The 25,244-nt window shown below is 34.5% G+C and overlaps 1 protein-coding gene across 1 annotated transcript in view; it reads right to left on the reverse strand.

Annotated features, from left to right (window-relative positions):
• Positions 1–20,773: 20,773 nt before the first annotated feature.
• The window catches only part of KLHL1 (kelch like family member 1), a 59,876-nt gene continuing 55,405 nt past the window's right edge, over positions 20,774–25,244 (reverse strand). The window contains exon 5 of the mRNA XM_072976629.1: positions 20,774–20,841. Coding sequence (XP_072832730.1) covers positions 20,782–20,841 — 60 coding nt within the window. The 3' untranslated portion in view covers positions 20,774–20,781. The remainder of the gene's footprint in view (positions 20,842–25,244) is intronic.

The following is a 25,244-nucleotide window of genomic DNA, read 5'->3' on the forward strand; positions in this document are numbered from 1 at the left end:
TTATTTCCTTTGTTGTGCAAAAGCTTATAAGTTTAATTAGGTCCTATTTGTTTATTTTTGCTTTTGTTTCCATTACTCTAGGAAAAGGATCTACAAAAATATTGCTGTGATTTATGTCAAAGAGTATTCTGCCTATGTTTTCCTCTAGGAGTTTTATAATATGTGCTCTTATATTTAGGTCTTTAATCCATTTTGGGTTTATTTTTGTATATAGTGTTAGAGAATGTTCTAATTGCATTCTTTCACATGTAGCTATCAAGTTTTCCCAGTGACACTTGTGGTAGCACTGTATTTTTTCCATTGTATTTTCTTGCCTCCTTTGTCATAATTAATTGACCATAAGTGTGTGGGTTTAATTCTGGGCTTTCTATCCTGTTCGATATCACTTCTGTATGTGTGAGGTATAGTGGGATGTCAGACAGGAAGACATTTCAATGGGGCAATGGTTAATTTATTAAATTTTGCATAACACGTTAGCAAAAAGGGAAATAAAACTCAAATACTGTGATCATTGTTCTTCCACACAAAAAAGAATTTTTCCCCTAAATAGCCTTTACAAAACAAAAAAGAAAAGCAAGTGATGCATGCTTCACAAGCAACAGGATTTTCTTCTTCCGTGCCTTCTTAATTTTCTTGGCAATGTGCAACTCATTTCAATTTTGTTGCTTTATTTATTGCTCAATTTTGCTTCTTTCTTATTTGCTATTGAAGATTGCTTTATAAAGTCTATCAAATATACAACTTAATGAGTACTCTAGCCTCTCTTTTTACTGCCGACCATGAACAATGCAGGGAAAAAAAAGAGAGGGAGAAACAGCTTTATTATTACCTACTGCCACTTAAAGATAAACCATGGCTCTCTTATTAGGGGGAATTGGATGTCTTTTCCAATCAGATATGGAGAGGATGTAATTCTTGAGAGTAAATAACATTTAACTAAGAAAAAGGTATAAATATAATTAAATTCCAATTCTCCAAACAAAGCAGGGATGTTTCTTGTATAAACAAAACAGACATATTGAAACAGCACTGATGTGTAGCTGAGATATTTTTACGGGTAAACATAAATCAAATTTAATTAAAAATTAAATAATATACTTATTGGGCCTACCGAACATATCTAATACAGGTGAAGACTATTCCTTATTATGTACTTACTTTTTTCCAGATACTATGTTAAATGATATTAAAGGGTAATAACCATATTTCACAGATAGGAGAACTCACACTTAATTTATATGTCTTTCAAATAAACTAGTTTATGTCAGAAGAAGACCAAAAGGAAGGGAAATAGAATAAATTATAATGAAATAATAATAACAGTAATAATAACAAAAGCAACAATTACAAGAAAATGTTTGAAGAAACCAGAAATGAAATTGTAGGGGAGGAAAGGGTTTTTCTCAAATCTCTTAGGGAACCAGGCTAGATCTGAAAATTAAATGGACAGAGACAGATTAACAGGAGAAAAACACATAAATATATTTAAGTTTTATGTGACACAGGAACTCTTACAAGGAAATGAAGATCCAAAGAAACAGAGCTGTGTACTTTTATGCTAGGTTTGATGTCGATTGGACAGTTGTGGAGGAATATGGTAAGATACAGAGTATGAGTAATTGTGGCAAACTGGAGTAAATTTAGAGTGACTTGTTCATTAGGATTCTTCTCAGCATCCCTTTGTCTTCAGAGATAAAGATGTTCCTTTCCTCTGAGTATAAGGAAGGACCTCTTCCTTGATTTTATAACCTGTTTTAGGAAAGAAGGGTGAAAGGGTAGGAAAAGGAGATCAGAGTGACCTTTCTCCTTCTGACATTTTCTCAAACTCCTTCGGCTTAAAATATTTAATATAGGAAAGTGCCGTATTTGGAGATAATGCATCCTGAACCCCTTCAAAAACTATATTTTTTCCTGGTGGTAGGTAGATATTGAATGCTGGGAGGTATAACTGGGAGGTGTTTTATTTTGCTTTGTTTTGTGTGACTGAAATACAGCTATATTGTTGGCAGGCATTAAAACTTCAATTTCTCTCTCAGGCTATTACTGTACCTTTCCATTAAAAAAAAAACCTTTAGGAATCTGAAAGGATCATCAGAGTTTCCTAATAAACACTATATCACTAATTTATATTTTAGCAAACTGGAAATGTTAATGCACCTCTTTAAATAACAACATTGCATTTGAAACAGGGAGATGAAGCTTGAAACTCCTTCTAAAGATGACCTTTAAGAAACATCAGGATGATAAAATTGGAAATAAGACAAGAACTTAAAAATCTAACTTGAAAATACTACTATATCTAGTCTGTAAATATTATAGCTATTCCCATAATACTGCTGTTAGAACTTTAAAATATAAGGTCCTGTTTAAAGCCTTAATCATTTCGACAATCATCTTGACTTTTTCTTCTATCTCTATTGTAATTAAAAAAAAAGATTTGAATAGAAGAAATTTTATTCTGAGTTCAATACTGGAAGTAAGATTGCAAAGGAATGAATTTAATTTGCTTGGTAATTAACAGTAATTAACAAGTGAATATTAGAGATGGACTTTCACTGATCAAATTCAATATTTTTCAATTTTTTGAATGTTTGAGGAGGTAATCAAGAGGACAGGACATGACATCTGGTCGTCCCTTGAGCTGGACACAAGCAATCATAGGCTCCTTAGCCACTCCCTATTGTTCGAATGTACAATCTGCAACTTTCCCACGGTGGGAGCTGTTCCAAAAACATAGTCTTGAGAGAGTAAGATGTTGAGACTATCTGGACTAATTACTTGACTGAACTCATTTAAAGCCTCTGTATAAACTTTTAAGATTTGGTGAGTGGGTGTGGAGACTTGCTCTTCTTGCAACTGCCCAAGACAAGCCTCAAAAGTAAGTTCCCTTGCTTACTAAAACTGATTTCTACCAATCTGGAATGGTCTGCCTCCTTCTTTGGTCTCTCCCTGCCTTCTGGACAAGGGAGCTAGTTTGCAAAACCACAGTGGATTAGCTAAAATATTTTAGAAAGAATGCCCATCCTTGCAGAAGAAACAGCTAAGAGCCTATGAAGACTATAGCTAAAGATACTAAACGAGGTTTGATTTTTATGATCCAGTGTTCATTCATTGGTATAGAGACAGTTCTGGTTTCTCAGTACAAACTATAAATGGACTGCATTTCTGCCTCTGGAAGCTTGTCTTTCATCTATTCCACTTAACCTTTTATTCAAGAGAGTGATCATACTCACTAAAAAGACAGATCATTTGAGCCTACTGTTAAAAACAAGACAGCAGGCCCCAGGTGGAGTCACTTATGATAAGCCCCCTATCATCAAGCTGAAGGCTTCACTTAATTCACTTTAAGTTTAATGACAATACATTCCTGGCTCTCCCAGGAATGGAATCTTAAGCCAGTCAATAGTTGCCAAAACCAACCCACTTTTTGCCAAGCATAACTTCCTGGCCCACTTCCTTCTGCCTATAAATGTCTTCCATTTTGTACAGCTCCTGGGAGCTCCTTTAAATTTGCTAGTTTGGAAACTGCCCAATTCAAATGGATTTTTGCTCAAGTAAACTCTTAAAAGTTTTAATGTGCCTCAGTTTATCTTTTAATACTACATAAAACATTGGATGCATTATTTTGTGTGTAAGTGCATGTAAATATTCACTTAAGAAAATTTTACTGTATGGCAGAATACATTTTTAAACTTACTTCTTTTATAATAAAATTATGTAAAATTATGTCTGACTAAGTAATAGTCACCTAAATCAGATTTTCATCATCTACCCCAAAAAACTCCTGAAGTATTATGCATCATCAAATTAACATAAGGTAGTTCCCAAAATTTTAATTTAAAAGTTTTACTTGGTTTTTGATTTATAGATTTAACTAGAACACTATGAGAACTTACTAAGTACAGGAACAGCATTGAAATGTTTAAGAGAACTCGCCTTATCATATTTTACCATTTTTATCCCAGCCCTTTACAATTCAGGACTAACTAGAGAAAGCAAAATATGCTCCCCAAACATAATGTGCCTCACTTCTAGTTAGCCCACTTCTAACTCCCTTACCCATACCCACAAACCCACAAACTTCAATCAGAGCACACCTGAAGTCACCCCTCCCTTTTTTTTTTTTTTTAAACTATAAAGATTTCCCACTCCCTGGCCTGGCTTTGAGTTCTCTAAACTCAAGTGTTGATGGCTGACTCCACTGTTCTAAGAAGCTCTGAATAAACAGCCTTTGCTCACCCTTGTCTGGTCTTCATTTATGACACGTACAATAAGAGTCCATTCGCTGTCTTGTCAGGACATGATTAGAAAGACTGGTATGTAATCATGGCCCAGAATATCATTTAAACTGAGCCCCCCTAAAACCGAGTCCCCCTGCTCAGTTTCTGATTAACTTCTCTATTCAAAGCTTTATTCCCTTTCTTGTCCCCTCTGACTTTAATCCTGTGCTAACTAAACACTAACCAACAAGAGTCAGGTGGCCCAAATTCCTGTTGCTGGTAACATCATTAACTAGACTCAGGTTGTTTCTCCAGGGTAAGATGAGCTAGCAGACCCCAGGGCCATGGACCACTAGATCAGAGTCTTCTTAAACTATAAGCATCCTGACTTCCAAGTCTATTCTGAAGAAATGTTACAAGATGATGATTAATGCCAGCATCTTTGTTCTTCTCCCTTTAAACCATCCTAACTCAAAGACCATGATGGAGAGGTTCTGAGGCTTGTCTCCCACTCCTTTGCAATAAACCTTTATTCTGCTGCAAATGCCTATGGTCAGAGTTTGGCTTTTTGCACCATCGGTGCACTAGCTCATTGCTTGGTTTCATCATATTTGAAGATAATGCTCAGAGTCAGGTATGACAAGACACTTTTAATAAATTAAGGCTGCCTTTATGGAACCAAAGCTTACACAGTTTTCTGGGAAAAACTGGACTGGTATCTGTGATACAGTGTCCCCACCCTTACGTGTGATTAAGGAAATAGGCCCAGGAACATTAAGATGTTTTGGGGACTTTGAAAAAACAGGAATTTACCCAAATTAATAGATACTACAAAATAAATCTGATGCCAAATGACTGGTTTGACTTTCACTTTCTAGCCTCAAGAAGATTTTAAAAATCCAAACTGATTCTGTGCAACCTGAGATTCCAGCAAATCACATTTTAAATGGCCCATATGGTAAATTATCATAGTTACAGTGCCTGTGAAAGTAATCAGGCCAAACTTAATGACACCAGCTTTATTTTATAATCAAGAATAACCTTTCTTTAAAATTACTTTTTATCAAAAGGTAGAGGGGAGACTAGGGAGAAAATTTTTATGTTTAAATGGAAAACAGTCTTTCCAGGTTGCCAGTCTCCATCAGTTCACTGTCTTCAGCTATTTTGCACCACTTTGTAAATTTCAGATAACTGACGGATTTTCAAAGAAGATCTTTTCACCTTGTGAAAACCCAGTCTGTACATCTACTTTAAAATCTGAGTGGATCTTGTTAACTTGCTTAAGATCTTAGTTCTTCAAGTTTCTTCAATATCTGGCTAAAACCATCCAACTTATTCACTAAGAATTAAAACCTGAGTTCCCATATCCTTATCAGAATTTTAGATTTTCTTGCTGCTGGCCCTTTGCCCCAGGATATGAAACCCTGTGAGCTAAACCCTGACAATGTGATAAAATCTATGTAAGACTTACCATTACAGCAGACTTTGAATGGACCAGATTTCTCCCTGGACAAGCCTCTGATGAACCACTAAGGAAGTCTGGCAAAATGTTTGGGTCATGTATGCATGTCCTTGTAGAAGAGGTAATAAAGATTGTGTAACATTACCAAGAAAGCACCAACATCCTAGCTCTAGAGCGTCAAGAAACTCAAAGAACTGTGCCGAACAACCAGCTGATTCTGACCTCCAGAGAGGGTCCGTCCATGTACAGTGGTCAGAAACGACTGCTGTAGATTTCCTTCCTAAAACTTGTCTGACATCACTGTGGTCAAAAATAACATTTGAAATGCCAGTGAAGAAATTCTGATTGTCTACAGTTTAAGATGTTCCTACAGCAACATCTTAGAATCCACTGGATTGGTGACCCTTGGGGTTCAATTGCTGATTCTTTAGTACAAGTTGAACTGCATATGTGTGCACGTGCACACACACATATTCTTTTCAGACGTTTCTCTTTTAAGATGCCTGATATATAGTGCCTAAAACAACTGACCTATGCCACCACCTCTGAACAGAGGGTTCAATGTCAACAAGAATCTTCAAAAAGCTTTTCTTAGATCCCAATCCACTCTACTCAGCAGGTTTTAGATCATTCAGCATCAGATGATAATTTTGAGCAAACACAGGACTAACCATGTTGAATTTTTCTGAGCCTGTTCTTCCTGGAAAGCAGGTTGAAAAACACTCTCCTCCTCTCTTGTGTTCTAAAAAATGGCTAACTACAAAGGATCATCCTTCCCTGGCATATTTCAAGAGCTAAGCACCTCTGTCCTTCAGGTAAGACCCCTTGTCACCCTTCACGACTCCCTTGTTTGCCTGAATCTGTGAACCTTACTTTTCCTCCCTAGTCTTACAACATCTTTAAGGAAGGTTTCTCCTATTACAATAGACTGCATAAAATCATCTTGGTAATTGTTTGGTGAATTTTGTCTTTTACAAGTGAATGGAATTTGGTAAATTGTTGGATATTAGGTAGGATTTGAGTAGGACAGGAATAGATCATTTTTATGTATTTATAACTGTATTTTAACTTTTGACAGTTCACTTTTACTCTTTTTCATTAGAAAGTTTTCCTTTTCTCAATCATCAAACATTAACTTTTCCCTGACTCTGCCATAAACAAGATTGCTTTCACAAGTTATATTACTTCATGATCTAGTTATTTGCTTAGCTTATATCACAGTTTTTTTTCTTTTTTCATGATTCAGACCTAGTACTAATTCTAATCTTGGCTCTGTTAATAGGCATATGTTTCTCAGAAAAAAAAAGAAAGAAATTTATGAAAAATGTATTTGTATAGTTGTCTCTTAAAATGATGGTCTAGTAATAAATAATCTCTTAAATTGTGACATTTTTTGCAATTCTCTGTGAAAAATTACCATGCATAGCTGTTATCACAGTTCAAGGAGATTTTTATTTGTTTTGTTTTCTTTATTAACTTTTAACAAGGAGTTGCTCAAGGCTAGGCTCTGCTCTAAGTGGTTTAAATAATTTTGACATTTAATCCCCTGCAATATACTTATAGTGAGGAAATTCAGGAATAAGAGGTTAAGTAATTTACCTTAGTCACATATCTGGAAAAAGGTAGAGCCTGGATACAAGACTGTGTTATCTGAACTCAAATTATAGCCACTTAACAACTAAAAATACTTCCCAAATGTATAAAACATTGTTTTGTATGTTGCAACCTATACTAGCTCCTGGGGGCTAAAGGATTCTTGGCTTGATTCATCTCTGTATTTGTTTCCAAAGCAGTTGGTATTTGATGGAGGTGTTTCGCAACTGTGCTTTAAGAGATAGGCAGTGGTCAGTCTTCCTGAACCGGCTCTGAACTGATCACAGGAATTTGCCTGTGCAGATTAAGAACTGAAGGTGTCTGAATGTTACCTTTGCTTCATTACCATGCTAAGATCTCTGCCCAAGGAGACACAATTCATACCCTGTGCAAAGAGTGGAAGACTGCCAGTGCCTCTGCTGACTCTGGAATTCTCCACTCCTTTCCTAGAGCCCTGATCACTTGCCTGCCTCCTACTACTTACAATTCCTTTACTCCTTCCCCTCAGGAGGTGGTGTTTTTAGAGAAAAAGCTCTTCCTTTTCCATTACTTGATCAATGAATAAAATTTCCACTCTGCTATACTGAATCTGGTTTCCTTTGATTGGCATTTGCAACTCTGGGCAAAGGAAATATTGAGGGATCACCCACCCATTGGGAATTGGTAAAACATATTTTCAATTGCTACAAATGTCAGATAAAGAAATACATACCTGAAGTAAACTAGTAAATGGAAGTTCATTTAGTACTTCTTGCCACTTGGATTTTCATGTATAATTTATATTTAAAGAAAAGTAGATTGATAAATACATATCATCTTATTTTTGAGATCTTATAAAAGAGAGGTATCCTATAATTTTTGAAATCAGAGCTACTTAGCACTGTTAACATAAGAATTCAAGGACATTCATTTGTCTACATTTCCTAAGGATTTATCAGAACTTCATTTGAGATTTATTTCTGGGCATCTAAAGAAAGAACCTAACAGAAATACCTCCCTCTTACAAGGATTTAGCAGTGGTAGTGTCACTGGAGAGTAGGTTCTTGTTTCATCACAGGAAGAATTCAGAGATGAGACATGGAGATCAAGAAGGGAAAGTGAGGATTTATTAAGAAAGAGTACACTTTCAGGGGCGAGTGGGCAGACTCAGGTAAGAAGCTGCAGTGTCTACTGCAAGTGGGATCTATGGGCTGTAAAAATAAATGGGTGAAATATTCATTGGGAAGGAAGGGCTCTGAGGTTGTATTTCCTGATTTTCATTCCAGCTCCACCTTCCTGAGGGAAAGAGGTATTTTTTTCTTCATTTAATATTGCCTTTTTTTTTTTTAATGGAGTTACTGGGGATTGAACCTAGGACTTCCTACATATTAAGCATGTACTCTACCACTGAGCTATAACTTCCTCCCTCATTATTTAGTCTTGATTGGAAGTGTCATGAAGTCAATGCACAATGGGTACTTCTTATCTGCAAGGCTAATTTTATTATAATGAGGGCATAATGAGCAAAAGGTTACATTCTGACTCCAGAGATGCTCCCCTTTTCCCACCTTTCTTTGTCTGCCTCAAGGACCATTTTTGCCCCAAAATGTGTGGTTTTCTGTCATTTGGGAGATTCCTGCTTTTCTTTGTCCCTAGGACCTCTGTTGTTCACAAGATGTATAGTTTCCTGCCACCTGGCCCATCCCATCTCCCCCTTTCTCTGTTCATATCTAGCTATTGATCTGCTCTAACACTAGCTATGTGGGAGAATTAGGAGGTGGTTAGAGAAAGAAGAACATAATTTCTTTCTACATCTTACTTCAAATATACTTCAAATCCCTTCTCCAGAATTTTCTATCCTCATAAATAAGAATTTGATTGTAAAATCCGTCTTTTACCTCTGGCACTTAAATCTACCCAAACACTTATTTAGGGTACAGGAGTTATTTGCTTATAAGTAAGATTCTTCTCACTGTTCTGGATATAAAGAATCACTTGTTTAAAATTATGCCTCCAATGTAGGTTTCAAGCATTAAAAAAGTATTCAGTAAATATTTGACAGATGAATATGTTGCCTTATAAATATACTGAATTTATCTTTGTCCTAAAAATTATAGATAATTATTTATTGTTTTATTATGAATCTATAATTTCCATATGCTTACATAATGTGAAGCCAATTGAAAAAGATTTTTATGCAAATTTCTGAATTGTTATGATAGGTGTTCTCTTCAAATTAATAGCATTAGTAAAAAAAAATTAAAATAATATTTTATGGTCATAGATCTGATTTATTCTAGTGAATATATATCTAAGAATGTGATGTGTTTATTAAAGAAATGTTCTTACATGTGTTAAACTACTTGAAAAGAAAAAACACATAGCAAACTGGAGACTAGCCATCAAAACATAAACATTTTGTTCACTGGTTAATTTACTTTTCTGTTCCTACTCCTCCTAATTGAGGTAGATGCTGTTGATTTCCTAGGATCTAGAAAACTTAATGTAGCATATTTACATGTCAAAATAAGACACCTCTTTGACTCTGAAATCACCTTAGCTTCCCTTTTATTATATTCTTTGGTATTACTTTGCTAGTTCAATTCCTCTAGCCAAGCTTTTAGTCTCCATGGTTACTTTTGCAAATGTTATTTGGTGAGATCAGAGTAAAAATCAATCAAGGCAGTGGTTGGACATGCAATTTAGCTATTCTCCTTAATGTGTACACTTTATGGTCTATTTTCTTGAGTCCTGTAGGAATTCTTTTATTTATTTATTTATTTATTTTACTAACATCAAACTAGCTTTAATCTATTTCCCCTTTTCAAAAGATTTAAAGTAAAAATAAATTCTCTGTAAGCATTTTCTCTATTAGTTAATATCTAAATGTGTTAATTGTATTAGCGAATTATTGCATATCATTTATATCTGATAATAGAAGTGATGGAAAGGAAGAGGATATTCAAAACTACATAAAAAAAAAAACTACATAGACATTCAAATATATATTATTTTAAAAAGGATTTCAACATTTTTGGGCATGAGGAGGGCAAGGGATATAACAATTGTGGATTTCCAAATAGTCATAATCTCAAAGTATCTCAACTTTTTCTGAATTATTACTTTGTAGAAATAGGCTTATTTGAAATTACCTTCAAATATCTTAACAGAAATGATCTGTCCTACGGTGGGGGAAAATGAGGTAGAACAAAAATACATTTATATTAAGTAAAGATGTCAAGGTATAATGACTATAACATTATCTAAATACAATAAAACACTTTATATTATCTACTGGAAGTAATCTAGATCCATAACTTAGTTTAATTTTTGAGCCAATATAAAGCATTTTCTCACAATTTTATATTTAATTTAGCATATTTAATAAAATGGATTGTTAGATCTAGATCATGAAGTTTTATTTTTAGTTCATGATAGAGTATAACTGAAGAAATTTATTTTGAATATGGAGGTAATGATGAATTAATAATAGATGTGAAAGTACTTAATAAATGTTAATATTTTTCATTTTTGCATGAGTGCATTTTATGTTGAAGACTATTATCAGTTATTTTCTTCATACAATAAAAATCAACTTTTCAAACTAGTTAAATTGACAAACATATTTCCCTTAAGTTTCAAAATTGAACTTTCAAAGTATTGTTATTTTAGTTATAAATCTATGAAATATTAATCATCCTTTTTAACAGGCCCCTTGATTAATATGTACTCATATAAATTAAAGCACATTAAATTTCCTTAAACAATCAATCTCATTTATAGCTTATTTATACTCCCTCCAACATTTTAATCTACATTCATAAATATAACATGCCTGTGTTTTAAGCTTGTGAAGCACTTATCCTAAGACATAAAACCTTTCAAAACTTTAGTTAACTCTAATAAACATAAAATTAAATTTATAAAGCCAATGGTTCAGTTTTTTTATATTCAAATGTTGTTTATAATCCTTGTCACATTTCTCTTACCCTTCCAAATAATTTTTTAATCTAAAACCTAAAATTAATATTACTCAGTAAATTAGAATCTTCAGTCAATTACAGTTGAGCTTCTAATACATCAAAATTTGTTAATATTGTTAAATTAATTAAACAAGGAGGCCATTAGATGGAGGTGGCTTTAATGAGGGCAGACTATGAAAGCAAACCAAAATCTAACCTGTAAATGCCACAAGGTTACAAAATCAAAGCACTAGGAACAGCCAATCACAGCTAATTCAGCTTTAAGTGACAGCCAATCAAGTAATCTCCTTTCTTCGCTTTGCACCTTCTCTTTGTGTCCTTCTCCTAGCTCCTATTAGCACAGAGCTCTTAACGACTTCTAGTCTGGGGCTGCTTGATTGGAATCAATTTTTGTTCAAATAATCTCTTAAAAATTTTAATATGCCTCAGTTTATCTTTTAACAATACAGCCATCTTAATTGTATCCTTCAGTTTAATACAAAAGGCATTGCTGCTATGACTTTGATTTTCTCCATCATTTATATACCAGTTCTAACTGGTTTTGAAAATACGAATTTCTCAGTAAGCAGGGAAAGAGGTTTGCCCTTCCAAGTGTTGAAAAGAAAATCATGGGCCTCAAATGGTGTCACTTGTGCCAAAACCCATGGTACCAAAGCTAGATTTAATACTTAACCTAATTGGCATTTTGACCTTCTTCAGAGACATAATCTTAATCAACCAGTTTGAAATTTTCTGATCATTGCCAATGAGGTAATTTGTCAAATGGGTCTTCTCCATTATTCCCCAGGAGAGGAAGAGGCAATCTGCCTATTAAAATTCATGTGCAAAAAGATGCCCTGACCTAAAAATAATCCTTTCCTTTCTTTTTCTCATACTTCCCTGGACCCACCTTCATCCCATAAGTACTTTCCATTTTGTATAGCCTCTTCTGAGCTCCCATCTGGTTGCTAGAAGTTTGCTGCTAAATTCATGAGTCATTAAACAAAGACAATTAGATGTTCAGATTTACTTGGTTGAATTTTGTTTTTTAATATAAGCAAGCAGGGTGTTACTTCCCAAGCAAACTTAAACTTAGCATTCATCTCAAGAGAATCGAGATTAGTAAGAATCACTGATGGATTGTAAGCCAGAAATTTGGCTACTTGAGACCAGGGATTAATTTCTGTCCTCTCCAGTCTCAGTAATACTGAAATAGATTATAAGACAATGGGCAGAGTATGAGTGTATGATCTACTTTCTCTTGCATCTTCCTTTTTAAAACTTATAGCTTTTTGTGATTGAAACTCTGCTTATTACATACCCATTTCACCCAGCTATTTCTCTGCTGGGGCTACAGGGAAATCCAATAAATAGCACTCTTCTCCCCTTCTAGTTTCTGAACTGATTAAAAAAAATTAGACAAAGTGAAAGCAGATGAGAACTAAAACACTCCTTTTATTCCTATTAAACTTTATTCTGTAGACTCGGGTTAAATATGAGAAGTAGACAGGATTGCTAACTCCCTACTTGATATCCTCATTGAAAAAACAGAGAGGGAAATCGAGTTTGCAGAGACATAATGACTGATATTGGTATTTCTCAAAGTTTAACAAGTCACATTTGGTATTTTGTTAAAAGAAGGAAAAAAAAAAAACAGGAGCTCATAAAAAAGCAGCACTAAATTTAGTTTTTCTAAGAAGCTCCTAAGTGATAATAAAGTTGCATATCCAGGGACTATATTAAATCTTTTCCAATTAGATATAAAAACAACTAGGGGAAAATACACTAATATCAATCCTAAGGACAAATATAATGAAAACTAAGAGGCTTAATTCTTCTTGTTGAAGTGAGACAGGAAGGAAGCAATAACTAAGTGTGTAACTAATGAGGGAATGACACTGCCATTGAGGACAAACTGGTTAGAACCAAGATGGTGGAAGATTAGACTTCCAGTGGACCTTGACCCTCATGGCACACACACAGGTGCCATGACAGTTCCTAGGCTGACCATAAAAGGTCAAAAGGTGAACGGGGGCCCGATTTCTGGAAATCTCTGTCCCTTCCCCAAAGTAGTTGGAATAATCCTTCTACTCATTAGCATATGAAATTACTAAGCCCATAAAAACTAATAACTCTGTACCTCACACTCACTCTCTCTCTTGCCTTCTGAGAAAGCCTGCTTCTGTCTTTGGAGTGTGTACCTACTTTTACCTTAGGCTAAATGCCCCACATCTCTTGAATTCTCTCCCTCTTGTCTTTTGAGATGTCCACATTCTGCGTATGGAGTGTATATCTCCTAAACTGCTTTCTCTTCTGAGTGAGATGGACCAAACTCTGACTGTGGAGTGTGTATATCTCTAAATAACCTTGCTTTCACTTTACTATGCCTTGCTCTTGAATTTTTTCCTCTGTGAGGCAAGAACCTATTCTCTGGCAACAGAAGTAAGGGAAGAGATTGTCCTCCCTTCCTCTTTCTCAGAGCATTTACTTTAGAAAACTTTTAATTCTGAGTATTTTCTCCTCTCTTTGTAATGTTTATATATACTTTTAAAAACTAGATAGGACTTTTTTCATCTTTATGACCTAGGAATGTCTTTCTCAAGGACTTGGAAGCCTCCTCATTGAAATGTAATCCTCAAGGAAGACAGCAACTCCCAACTCTCATGTCATAGAGTTTTAAGGAATGTGTGTGTGTGTGTGTGTGTGTGTGTGTTTCCTCTAGATAAAGCTAATCAGCTAACACAGATGGTCATTCCAACTACTGGGCAAAGTTAGAATGAACTATGTATGACAAGTGGTTCTTTCCAGTCCACTTACTTAAGAACTAGATATTACGTATCTTGAAAATATGTGTATGCTGGGTTGTATCTGCTTGGCCACGTAAAAGGGTGAGATTTCTTTTTATCTTTGCAGTCTATTAGCAGGTTGCCTGTGATGTGCATTACATTCTAGTGTCAGGCTTATTCAGTAATAAGTTTTTTCTACTACTTTTGTAGAGAGGCTTTCTGCATTGGAGAATCTGGTTCATTTTACTTGTTTTTAATTTGTTTTCCCAACACTGTCACACATCTACCCCCATACTTTTTGTTCACTACCATTTAGAGGCATAATGGATGGTGAAAAAGACTAGGAATGTCTAAGGAAAAAAAGTATTTCTTCATGTACCAATGACATAAGAAATAAGCATTATTTTAACATCGTCCTTAAGGATTCACATATCATACCTACAAAATAAAGTCAGATGGTCATCAAATGTTTCCCATAGCATCCCAGGAAATATTTTCCAATATGATTAGAGTGTGTTCAGTGTTTTAGTAGTTTGTCTTCTTTCACATCTATGAGCTACTTGGGGGCAGATAATGTAGGCTGAGCCTAATGTCTGATACATGTAGGGTTTTAATACCAAAAAAAAAAAAAGGAACACAAGAGTATGGCTGTGTCCCAGGTCTCAGTTGAGTCCCTGGGATGTGCACTGCCAAGCAAGGGCCCTTCACTTCATGCTAGAAAGAATTCAAAACCAAGTCATAGTTGAGTAAAAGTAGATTTATTCAGAGAGATGCATGCTTTGTAGACTTAGTGTTGGCCATCTCAGAAGACCGTATATGCCATGAAGCAGGAGAGGGTGGGTGTTAAAGTAAAAGTAAATACACACTCCATAGACAGAGTGCAAGCCATCTCAGAAGGCAAGAGAGAGAGCAGCTACAAGGTGTGGGATTGTTAGTTTTTGTGGGCTTGAAAATTTTATATGATAATGAGTAGGACGATTACTCTAACTACTTTGGGGAAGGGAGCAGGTGAATACCTCCTCTTATTTGACCTTTTATGGCCAGCCTTGGAAATTTGGTACCTGCGGGAGTGTCATTTCCCATGCCAAAATATTATGATGTATATAATGAAGCTCAAGGTCTACTGGAGATCAAATCTCCTGCCTTGGAACTCAAGGTCTATTGGGAGTTGACTTTTCTGCCATCTTGGTGCTAATTACTGTGTCATTCCTTTAATGACTGTGTCCTGTCCCCTTCCTGTCTCAGTTTGATACCTGATCATGGAAATAATAAGCAAATAAAATAAAATAAGTGATTTTATTTTCGTGATGTGTTTTTTATATATTCTGAATATTTTTGTGTGTAATAGCTTGTGTTAATTTTCATTTATTTTCAAGCATAAGAAACTTAAATGTCAATAAATTTTAAATTACCAGAAGCAACAAATTAATCTAAAAATGATAAGTTAAAAATGTTCCAATTATATCCAGATGTATGATATATACATATGCACATAAAATGCTGAATTAGGATCTGTGTATATATGAAGGATCTATTTACTCTTAGTATCTAATTATAGAAACTTAAAGCAAATACAGTATACAACATTTATATAGTAAAAAATATTAATTTTGCAGATGAGGCAACTACAGTTCATGAGATGATACAATGTTAGGCCATTGGAAATTATCTAGCTTTGAAACTGAGCAGGACCCTGTGGGATTCCTGGATACAAACTCTTTCAGTGTATCCCATTCCTTGTTTGTTGGAAATAGGCTTCATTCAGCCTCCCAGACCTTCCTGAACACCAAAAAAGAGATTCAAATAGTTGTTAATCAGGGAACTAAGGGAATGCAGAATCAAAGGAGGAGAAATCAAGAAACAATAGTTGCAGAGATTAAAGTAGAATCCTGGTTTCTGCTCAAAGGATAAGCATAACAATATTCTTGAGTTCTTCTGCAGGAACTAAGGCCCCACTCAGGTGGAAAATGGCAACTTCAGGCTGAGCACAAGATTCCTGGAACATCACCCTGTTACCTTACCACCAACTAATCAGAAGAAAGTCATACACTCTCCAGTCCTCACCCAAAGTTTTGCCTGTAAAAACTTCTCCCCCAAAACCATCAGGGAGTTCGGGTTTTTTATTTTTTCTTTTTAGCATAAGCTACCTGTTTTCCTTGTTTGGTCCTGCAGTAAACCTTTCTCTGCTCCAAACTTCAATGTTTTGTTTTGCTTGGCCTCACTGAGCCTTGAGCATGTAAACTTGCATTAGATAACAGTAAGGTAATAGTGGAATATTTATAAGAAAAAGTATTGTTAAACTTTTGTAGGAAACAGATGAACAAAGTAGCCTGTGTGAAAGGAAAAGTAATTGTCCCTTTACCATTTCAGATTCTCAGCTGAGGCCCCCCTTTAATAAAATACAGGTTAACAGGAGAAAAACAAACAGAAGTTTAGTAATGTGTGTACCTCCTATATACATGGGGGATACCCAGGAAAACTGAGTAACTCTCTGAAATGGCCCAAGTCACCACCTTAACTAACATCTTAAGCTAAAGATAAAAGAAAATATTGGGATGTGAAGGAGCCAGTTATGGGAAAGTATCAGTGAAAGGACAGTAAACAATGGTTAAGTGGTTATGCAGATTTAGGTCTTTGTCTTCTCCATTGTCAAGAGTCTCTAGAGATTTAGTCCTACTTCTCTTCCTGTTGCAGAGAAGGGACACTTTTACAAATGGAGATTTCCCATATAAATGGAAATGTCCCTAACAAAATATCTACTCAGTTTTCTGAGCTTTTCCTGTGTCTGCTCATTCTTAAAAAATAATCAGCTCAAGATAATCCTTATGTCAAAGAGGCATATTTTGGGGTTGCAAATTCTGTTCCCTTTCATGCCTAAAAGATTCATTTAAGTTCTTATTTCTCTTATTATTTGTATTGCAATTTTTATCTCTTTTAAAACACTAAAACCAAATGCACAGTTTTAACAAGTAACATGGATATGTTTAAAAGAATTCTCAAAAGCTAAAAACCCTTAAATTTTTATAGTAACTTTCCAATCTAAAAATATAAGACTATAGATATTTCAATATTATGTTTTAGCCTATATTTAAATATTAATTTTTTAGTTAATATTTTATCCCAGTTTCTAGTGGATTAGTCTATTTCTAAATAGACCTTATGATTTCTTCAAATTATACATGATGTAATTAATAATCTAAACTCCTTAGACTTCTCTCAAGAGATTTCATTAATGTTTTTATCCTTATTCAGTCTATTGTTCCAGTATCTATCCTGGAGAAGCTTATAAATATTATTTTTTAAATTTTATTCAAATTGTAAGATTGATTGTGTTTTATTGGCTTTTAATATGAAACCAAAAAAAAAAGAAATCCAGTACTACTGTTATAGGAGGGTGAGGGGAAAATGTGATACCTTGGTTCTTTGTCACCTGAAAAAAATGAATTTTTAACAAGAGACAGAAAGTGTGATATGAACAGAAGATTTTATTAGTAAAGTAAAAAGATAATAAAATATAGTTACCCCTGAGAAATGGGGGTGGGCCAACCCAAGAGAGGAAAATAATGGCTCTGCTCTTTTGTTTCTCTTATTTTATATCCTGGCTTAGGGGGCACTTTCATGATCAATTGATTGATTGATGGCTCATGTTCTTTAGGTGTTCAGGCTGATAGATTGATTGATTGATTTACTGCTCATGTTCCTTGTGCCCAGGCATGCCCATCTCATTTGCACATGATCTTACTCATGATGCACACAGAGAAACCTATGGGGGGGGGCTCAAATTGCAATGTTAATTACATTATAATGAGAACAGGGTCAAGTTAAGCCAGGTCTTTCTCTCTACTGCGCAGCCGCAGCATTAAATTCTAACCAGCTTCTTTGCTGGCCTTCATTTAGAGAAAGTAAAATTTTTGGAGCCCCTTATCCTGAGCACAGGGGTACTATTATTTTCTGATTTGCTCCCTTCCGCTTCCTCTCCCCTTGCCTGGTGCTCATTTCATCTAACTGCCTAACACTACTGTGTATGGAGATTTGGACATGATTGCATACTTTATAAATAATTTTGAACTGCAGTTGATCCTTGAACAACATAGGTTTGGAGTGCATGAGTCCACTTATATATAGTTTTTTTTGATAAATACAGTACTATACAATCTCAGGTTGGTGGAACCCACTGATGTGGAGGACTGACTCTGGGACTTCAGCATCCTCAGATTTTAGTATCCAGGGAAAGTTCTGGAACCAATCCCCTGTGGGCATGGATATTCCTATTATAATTAATAGTCATCATTAATATTTAATATTTACAAAATATTCCAAGATTACACAGTGCTATTTATAAAATTGTTACAGTCCATTGATATAACTGTAATAAAAAATTGAACAGTATCTTTAAAAAAGCCTAGTCTCAGTGATACTTTCTATACTTCCTTTATTTAGATATGCCTTATTAATTAAACAGCCAAATAGTGAGTCCTGTCTTTAGTAGAAATTTCACCCTGGAGGGATATCCTTACCAGTGCTGAATTACCAGTTCACAGAGTAAGTTTCAAGAATCCTGGGTTGGAATCATGGCAGGGTAGATGGTAAATCCTGGATTTCATTTAGCATGTGACACTGGTGGAAAATATAATTTTCAGTAAATGGCACAATGATATCCATTCTCCCTATCTCACATGGGCTTAGAATTCATTATCCAAACTGCTCTTCAAGGTCTGCATATGGCAAATTGGGTATACATGCTCATGGTAGGAAATACAAGCAGTAATAGGCTAATATGATCTACATATGGAAAATAGCTGGTTGTCTGCAGCAAATTTGTTTGGGTAAAATTCCCCCTCAGGAAAAAAAAAATTGTTTATTTGCAAAAATGTTGATAGATTTCTTAACCAAGTTTTAAAATATGACCACTACAAGGCTTTACTGGTTAAAAAATAGTCGTACATCACTTTATCTTCCCCTCTATTCTTTACATTTTAAAAATAAGTTGTCCACTCTGGTCAGCTAATATTATCTGTATGTTCTATGTATTGGAGAAAGTATGTGGGAAAAGAAATTGAATCTACTTAACAATATTACACTGTCTGTATAGTTCAAAATGTTTAAGATGATAAATCTCGTGCTCTGCATCTTTTAACTACAATTAAAAATAATTGATACTTACTTAACATTTTATATTTATAATTACATCATTTTTTCTGAAATACAATGGGACTACTGAATTTGATCACGTGTACATATTGGGAAACCAGATTTCCTAATATTTCCTTGACACAAACTATCAATATTTTCCTTGGTTATTAGATTTCATTCATGCTTCCACCACCTAACAATAAAACTCAATTCCATGCTTTACAATGACTCAGAAAGAAGAACTTTCTTGTGTTTTCTAGTTCCTGCACAGTTATCAGCATTCACTATGGGACTGGGATTTGCATTTTCTAAGTACTATTGCTAACTGTCTCAAGTGAGTGAATACAAAAGGAAACAACAATTAAAGATTGCATTTGGTTGTCACCATATTATTTAGGAAGAAATAAGCAAATTTTTTGATGGAAATATACACTTTTTGATTTTTGAAAAGTCAAGCAATAAAACTTGCTTATTTCTCCAGTATATCTTGTTAATTTTTTACTCAGATTTGAACTAAAATTTATTGAAAAAAGATACACTGATAAAAGCAAATGTTCTATTATTTATTCACTGTATTTAAAATTTACATGAATCTATTAAGGGCACTGTGTAATGTTTCCACTTTATGCTTTAAACAGTTACAAACATTTGGCATAAAATAATGTGCATATCAATGTAACAAGTTTGAAATGTGGGGAATGAGTACCTGAAGCCTACCTTCCTTCTAACAATGATCATTAACACTCCACATGAATGGGTCATAGATTTCTCTCTCAGAATTCTAAGATTTTTTTCAAGAACAAAATTCTAAAGGACTTCAACATGCAATGGATATATATTTAACATTCAGAATAGCTAGCTCCCATGCTTACACTGAACTCATATGGCAAAAGCCTGTAATTGTACTGATTCTTTGGTTCAGTGTGTTCAAAAGCAAAGCAATGTGGCAAACCTAATGAAAACCATCCTTTGTGTTTGCTAGCTTCAAATTGCTAATACAGTTGCATTAAAATTCAACCATCCTCTCGGAAGATATATGCAGCTTTGATAAGCAGGACAGTTTGTTTTCTGAATGCAAGAGACAAGCATGAATCTGTTTCTCTAATTGTCCTGGTAGTTAAGGAAAATGAGGAGGAAGCATGTTTATTTTAATAAAATGTCATTCTGCCTCCTGGTATGACCACATCTGATTAGGAAAATAGTAAATCAGTCAGATTCTGTCAGGTGAAACATCATGTCTTCTATTCTTGGCAACCTCTTGGCTATTGCCACAGACTGTTAAACAATTGAATGTGTTGTAGTCATGAAATTATCCATGTCACAAATCTCGGGCTCTCCTTTTAATTACTCAAGACAAACTAAGACTTTGGTAACTCTAGTCACTGTATGCTACAATACCAAACAAATTACCAATAATCAACCATCCCTGAACTAACTAATGCATGGCCAGATAATGTTCCCACAGCAGTTTGATGTTTTCTTGTTTTCCATAATTCCATTTAACCTTCTACCTCTTTTGACATCAGTGGGTAAATCTGCCAAAATCCTTGTTCTTCAAGAGTTTTCATCTCAGGAAGCTCTCATTCTTGCCCTCTGATATAAAAATAACCACTCCAGCAATTAAAATCTCTTCAAATAAAAATAAGTCAAGGTTGCTTGATGACTACCACACAGGCACCTGCCCTTCCGATATTCAAGGATGCCATCTGTCGAAAAGATGAAACACAGTTTGAGAAAAATTTTATTATCATAGAAAAATACACAAATTAGAGTATATTTGAAACACTCATATGCACAAAACTCATCTATAAAAGTGCTTATCTTTTCCCAATTTAGGTGCAAGTAGTACAATAAAAATGGAAACCATGAAAACGGCATTTACAAAAACAACAATAATTTGTACATATACTAAAAATTTTAAAACCCGCAATCATTTATGGAATTTTTAATAAAAGTAATAAATTCTTTAATGATTTTTAGTGAAATGAAGGCTACTATAGAAAAGTTTCCAGCAAAGATTTATTCTGGAGCTTAAATGGGTGCATTGGTGGCATTTCACAGTGAGAGCCTGGAATGTGTTTTAGATGAAATAGCTATCACACTCACTGAAGTCACTGTGAAGTTATTTCCCCAGACATTATACTGAATTAAACGTGTCATTCATTCACTGTAAACAGAGACATACAATGATGCAACTTCAATATTTTGTCATTAATAGGCTATAATTATAATTGCTACAGGGCCTATTTTAAAAAATTCCACATTATGACTGTCATTGAAATGAGAACAGAGATATTTTTAATAATCCTGAATATGAAATTGGCTAGAAATATATTAAAAACAATAATTTTACAGAGTTTGTAATGAAAATTTATTCCACGGAGGTAAGCCAAGATTTTAATAATTTGAGCTTTTTGATATCAATGATTTTTATTACAGTTTTCTAAGACTAATTTATGCACAGAAAAATATCAGGGTAGACTAGAAATTATGAGATATTATTTCAAACTGTAAAGAAAGTGAATAAAATGTAAGAAACAAAATAGCTAAAAGCAAAATAACTTCAGATCACATGCATTATCTTACTGATTGAGAAAAGACATGGCCTCACTCTCCAAATATGAAAATTACCACCATTATCTCATTATCTGTTAGTTCTTTTAAGTGTGCTTATTGTTACCTGCCATCCCTTTGCAAGTTAAAAAAACCCATATGATTTTGTTTTTATTCCTTTCATTTAATATATTATTTTTTTAAATAGCTGATTTACTGTAACATCTCCTGTCTTTCTCATAGAAAACTGCTTAAAATGACAGGTGGAAAGGGGCATGTGATATACTGGTAGCATATAGTGTTTAAGAATAATTTTCATAGATCACCACAGTCACTTTCATAATCCCATATATATGACAGGTGTGTGAATGGAGTGTCAAGAGACAATATGTCAATCTGATAACATCAATGTCTACAAACTGAAATATTTCTGACTCCAAAATGCACATACTTTCCATTGTCTCTATTTTAGTTTCCAATGATTTTGAAGCATTGTTTCACATCAGAGTTATCTAAGGAACTTTTACAAAGTATATGTGTTCAAGCCTGACCATTCAATAGAAATTGGATGAATCTTGGGTAGTTGCATTTTTGAAATACTTCCCCAAAACACTGATGTTCATTCAATACTGAAAAATACTACGCATTGTTTCTAGATGAAATATAGTGTGAATACTTTCACTTTATATCTCCATCTGCATCTATATCTCTATAAATGCTTATATGTGTGTTTAAAAAAGAATCTCTGCTCTTTTTTCCAAAAATATACTATTCCTTTCGTATTTCTGGGTTTTTTTTCAGTTGAAATATAGTTGATTTATGATACTGTGTTAGTTTCAGGTGTATAACAAAGCAATTCAGTTATATAGATGTATATATACTTCTTTTTTCAATTATTTTTCGTTACAGGTTATTACAAGATATTGAATATAGTTTCCTGGGATCCACAGTAAATCCTTGTTGTTTATCTATTTTATGCATGGTGATGTGTATCTGTTAATCTCATACTCTTAATTTATCTCTCCACTTCCTCCTTCTTGGTAATTATACATTTGTTTTCTGTGTCTGTGAGTCTTAATCTGTTTTGTAAATAAGTATATTTATATTATTTTTTAGATTCCACACATTAAGTTACATCATATAATATTTGTCTTTCTTTTTTTGACTTGCTTCACATTGTATGGTAATCTCCAGGTCCATCCATGTTGCTGCAATTAGTATTATTTCATTCTTTTTATGGCTTAGTAATATTCCGTAGTGCATGTGTGTGTGTGTGTGTGTGTGTGTGTGTGTGTATTTTTTTCAGTGAATGACACCACTTCCTACCCAGTTACTCAAGACAGAAAACTACAGCACATCCATGATCCTTAGCTCTACTTCCCTCAACTGGGCATCTGAATGATTATCAAGTCCTATAAGTATCTCTCCAACTAACTTAATTACACCCATTCCTACTGTCTTCAATCTTGTTCAGGCTAGAGTTCTACCTTGAGTGTGAAGAGGAGCAGAATATGCCACTCTAAGACATGCTATTTTGGCATATTGATTATTTTGAATTAAAGGTACTCAGGAGACACGGGATGCAGGAGAGACACACTGACCCTCCTTTGACCACTTAGAGCAGGAGATAAATCTCCCATGTGAAATGATGCCCTCCTCTCTCCACCAGAGGGTGGAAAGCATCCTGACCACAAGAGACAGGGAATTTAAGGCCAAGAAGGCTGTGCAAACTTTGTTACTTTTTCACCAATTTACTACCTCAAGTCCAAACCACTGTGTCTTGTCTATTCTTCCTGGATTTCTTGTTTGTTTATTTATTTATTTGTTTATTTATTTACAGTTTACTCTCTCTTTTTTTTTAAACTTTTTTTTTATTGAGTTATAGTCATTTTACAATGTTGTGTCAAATTCCAGTGTAGAGCACAATTTTTCAGTTATACATGAACATACATATATTCATTGTCACATTTTTTTTCACTGTGAGCTACAAGATCTTGTATATATTTCCCTGTGCTATACAGTATAATCTTGTTTATTCTGCATATGCCTGTAATTATCTACAAATTTTGAAATCCCAGTCTGTCCCTTCCCACCCCCATCCTCCTTGGCAACCACAAATTTGTATTCTATATCTATGAGTCTATTTCTGTTTTGTATTTATGTTCTTTTATTTCTTTTTTTAGATTCCACATATGAGCGATCTCATATGGTACTTTTTGTCTTTCTGGCTTACTTCACTTAGAATGACATTCTCCAGGGACATCCATGTTGCTGCAAATGGTGTTATGTTGTCATTTTTTTAATGGCTGAATAGAATTCCATTGAATAAATATACCACTTCTTTATCCAGTCATCTGTTGATGGACGTTTAGGCTATTTCCATGTCTTGGCTATTGTAAATAGTGCTGCTATGAACACTGGGGTGCAGATGTCTTTTTGAAGTAGGGTTCCTTCTGGATATATGCTCAGAAGTGGGATTCCTGGGTCATATGGTAAGTCTATTCCTAGTCTTTTGAGGAATCTCCATACTGTTTTCCACAGTGGCTGCACCAAACTGCATTCCCACCAAAAGTGAAGGAGGGTTCCCTTTTCTCCACAGCCTCTCCAGCATTTGTCATTTGTGGATTTTTGAATGATGGCCATTCTGGCTGGTGTGAGGTCATACCTCATTGTAGTTTTGATTTGCATTTCTCTGATAATTAGCATTTTTATTGTGAGCCTATTGATCATTTGTATTTCTTCCTTGGAGAATTGCTTGTTTAGGTCTTCTGCCCATTTTTGGATTGCTTTTTTTTTTCTTATTATGTTGTATGAGCTGTATATACATTCTGGAGATCAAGCCTTTGTCAGTTTCATCATTTGCAAAAATTTTCTCCCATTCTGTAGGTTGTCATTCTGTTTTACTTATGGTTTCCTTTGCTATGCAGAAGCTTGTAAGTTTAATTAGGTCTCATTTGTTTATTCTTGCTTTTATTTCTATTGCTTGGGTAGACTGCCCTAGGAGAACATTTTTGAGATGTATGTCAGATAATGTTTTACTTATGTTTTCTTCTAGGAGGTTTATTGTATCTTGTCTTATGTTTAAGTCTTTGATCTATTTTCAGTTTATTTTTGTGTATGGTGTAAGGGAGTGTTCTAGCTTCATTTATTTACATGCTCCTGTCCAGTTTTCCCAATAACATTTGCTGAAGAGACTGTCTTGATTCCATTGTATATTCTTGCCCCCTACACTTGATCTTAGCCAAAAGGCAGAGAAGTAATATATTCTTGCCTCCTTTGTCAAAGATTAGTTGACCAAAAGTTTGTGGGTTCATTTCTGGGCTCTCTATACTGTTCCATTGGTCTATATGTCTATTTTTGTACCAATACCATGCTGTCTTGATTATGGTAGCTCTATTGTCTGAAGGCTGGGAGAATTATTCCTCCAGCTTCTTTCTTTTTCTTCAGTAATGCTTTGGCAATTCTAGGTCCTTTGTGGTTCCATATACATTTTATTATGATTTGTTCTAGTTCTGTGAAATATGTCCTGGGTAATTTGACAGGGATTGCATTCAAT

The sequence above is a fragment of the Vicugna pacos genome, chromosome 14 (genome assembly GCF_048564905.1).
Source record: "Vicugna pacos chromosome 14, VicPac4, whole genome shotgun sequence".
In the NCBI taxonomy this organism is placed as follows: domain Eukaryota; kingdom Metazoa; phylum Chordata; class Mammalia; order Artiodactyla; family Camelidae; genus Vicugna; species Vicugna pacos.